At 54.5% G+C, this 2645-nt stretch overlaps 1 protein-coding gene across 1 annotated transcript in view; it reads left to right on the top strand.

Annotated features, from left to right (window-relative positions):
- Positions 1-2645, top strand: part of LOC102761967 (unconventional myosin-XVB-like) — a 52809-nt gene that overhangs the window by 30920 nt on the left and 19244 nt on the right. The window contains 4 exon segments of the mRNA XM_015563305.1: positions 1692-1769; positions 1988-2103; positions 2187-2232; positions 2375-2499. Of these exon segments, the coding sequence (XP_015418791.1) occupies positions 1692-1769; positions 1988-2103; positions 2187-2232; positions 2375-2499 (365 nt within the window).

The following is a 2645-nucleotide window of genomic DNA, read 5'->3' as shown; positions in this document are numbered from 1 at the left end:
TATTTGTGAAGTCATGTGATGTATGTTCATAGCTCTTTAAACCTCTGGCTTGGATTTCCCTTGGTAAAGATGAATTCTCCTTCCTGTTTGGGAATTTCAGCTTCCAGTGCTCTAGCCTTCCTCCCCACTCCCCCTCATCATTGATGTTTCTATCTCTCTCCCTCTCCCATTTGCAAAAAAATCAATAAAAATATTTTTAAAAATGTAAACTATACATAAATTTTACCATCTTAACCATTTTTAAGGGTATGATTCAGTGGCTTTAAGTACATTTACATTATTGTGCAGCCATCACCACTGTCCACTTCCAGAATTTTTTTTTTAAATTTCAGAGAGGAAGGGAGAGAGAGAGAAACATCAATGATGAGAGAGAATCATTGATCAGCTGCCCCACACTGGGGATTGAGCCCAACACCCAGGTATATGCCCTGACTGGGAATGGAACCATGACCTCCTGGTTCCTAGGTCAACGCTCAACCACTGAGCCACACTGGTTGGGCTCCAGAAATTTTTTCATCCCAAAATCCCCGTCCCCCCAGCCCCTGGTATCAGACTTTCTGTCTGTAAAGTTGCCTGTATTAGGTACCTCATACAAATGGAATCCACACACACACACACACACACACACACACACACACCCCTTTCGTGTCTCACTTATCACACCAAGCATGTTTCCGGCTCGTCCACATTGCAGCATGTGTCGGCCACCTCCCTCTAGGGCAGAGTAAGATGGCATTGTGGGCACAGACAGCCTGTCTACCTCTCATCTGAGGGTGGGCACTTGAGTTGCTTCTGCCTTTTCGGCTGTGGTGACTAATGCCACTGTGGACACGGTGTGCAAGTATCTGTTCGGTCTCTGCCCTCAGTTCTTTTGGGTCTCTACTAGAATTAGAACGGCTGGGTCTTAGGGTTGTTCTCTGTGTAGAGTTTGAGGAGCCGCCAAACGGTTTTTCCTCAGCGGCTGCACCATTTTATGTTCCCGCCAGCGTGTAGGAGGGTTCCGACTCCCCTCCATCCTTGCCAAAATGTGCTGTTTTCCATTTAAAACAATTACAGCCATCCCCCTGGGTGTGGAACTGTATCTCGTTGTGGTTTTATTTGCGTTTCCCTAGTGACCGGTGAGAGATGTTGAGGGTCTTTCCATGCGCTCCCGGGCTGTTGGCGCCGCTTCGGAGAAATGCCTGCTCAGGGCGTTTGCCCGTTTTTTGACTCGAGTCGCTTTTTTCTTGTGGAGCTCTGGATAGCAATCCCTTACTTGCTCTGCGGTATTTCCTCCCATTCTGCGGGTTGTCTCCTTCTCTCTAAACAGTAGTTTTTGATGCACAAAAGTGTCTAATTGTGTGAAATCGAATTGAACTACTTTTTTCTTTCGGTGTCTGTGCTCTGGTGTTGTGTTCGGGAAGTCTTTGCCGAGTCCAGTGTCGTGACGCTTCCTCCCTGTTTTCTTCGTAGCGATTCACATCCCAGGTCTTCCATTAGGCTTTGATCCATCCGTTTGGAGTTAACTGTTGTGCCTGGTGTGAGAGAAGAGTCCGGTTTTATTGGTTTGTGTGTGGGTTTCCAGTGTTCCCGGCACAGCCGTCTGAAGAGACAAAGGCGGCCTTTAATCCGAGGGGAGAGGAAGAATATCTGGCCAAGGGACCGGCCTCCACACCCTGGGCTTCCCCCCTTCCCCACCTTGTCTTTTGCAGGTTCACAAATTTTTAAACAGAAATCGGGATCACCTTGACCCTGCCACCGTAGAAATGCTTGCCCAGAGCCAGCTCCAGGTGCCCCTGCCAGTCTCCGGCCCTGCCCCTCCTCACTCTGTCCCCTCATTCTGCCCTTCTTGCCCGGACACTCCTGCTCAAGGGGCTTGCTCCCAAGGCCCTGGCACCTGGGGCCATGGCCTGAGCCGGCCAGGGTCTGGGTGCGGTGGGCTGGTCCACCCTGGCGCCCCCGGGTGGGGGCAGGCTGGGCGATGGACAAGCCTCTTCTCTCCCCACAGCTGGTGGGCAGCCTGTTCCAGGAGGCAGAGCCCCAGGGCGGGGGAGGGCCAGGCAAGCCCACCTTGGCCTCTGGATTCCAGCAGTCCCTGGGGGACCTCCTAGCCAGGCTGGGCAGGTGAGAGCAGTGCCCCCAAAGCAGTGGCAGGGAGTTGGATGGGAGCCTGATCTGTACCTCGGTGACCCCCCTCCACCCATCAGGAGCCGTATCTACTTCGTCCAGTGCCTCAACCCCAACCCTGGGAAGGTGAGCTCCCTGGGCACCTGGCCCAGAGCCCTCCCCCCTGCCCTGCCCTCCTCCCCTCTCCCCCTCCATGTGCCCTGCCCTGCATTTCCCGAAGCTGAAGCCCCTGACTCCACCTCTTACTGGCTCTGTCCCACGGCCACAGCTTCCCAGCCTCTTTGATGTGGGACACGTGGCCGAGCAGCTGCGCCAGGCAGGCGTCCTGGAGGCCGTTTGTGTCCGCGGTGCCCACTTCCCTGTGCGCCTGCCCTTCCAGACCTTCCTGGCCAGGTAGGGCTCCAGGATGGCGGCAGCCAGGGGCCCATGCACTTCAGGGACAGGACACACGAGAAAGGCCCCCCAGAGTGACTGGTCCTCCTGTGTGGGGAGCCCGAACTCAGGCCCTGGTCCCAGAACTCAGTCCCTGATCGGGCACC

Source organism: Myotis davidii, unplaced genomic scaffold (genome assembly GCF_000327345.1).
Source record: "Myotis davidii unplaced genomic scaffold, ASM32734v1 scaffold539, whole genome shotgun sequence".
In the NCBI taxonomy this organism is placed as follows: Eukaryota; Metazoa; Chordata; class Mammalia; order Chiroptera; family Vespertilionidae; genus Myotis; species Myotis davidii.
This window is presented reverse-complemented; position numbering and strand designations above follow the sequence as displayed.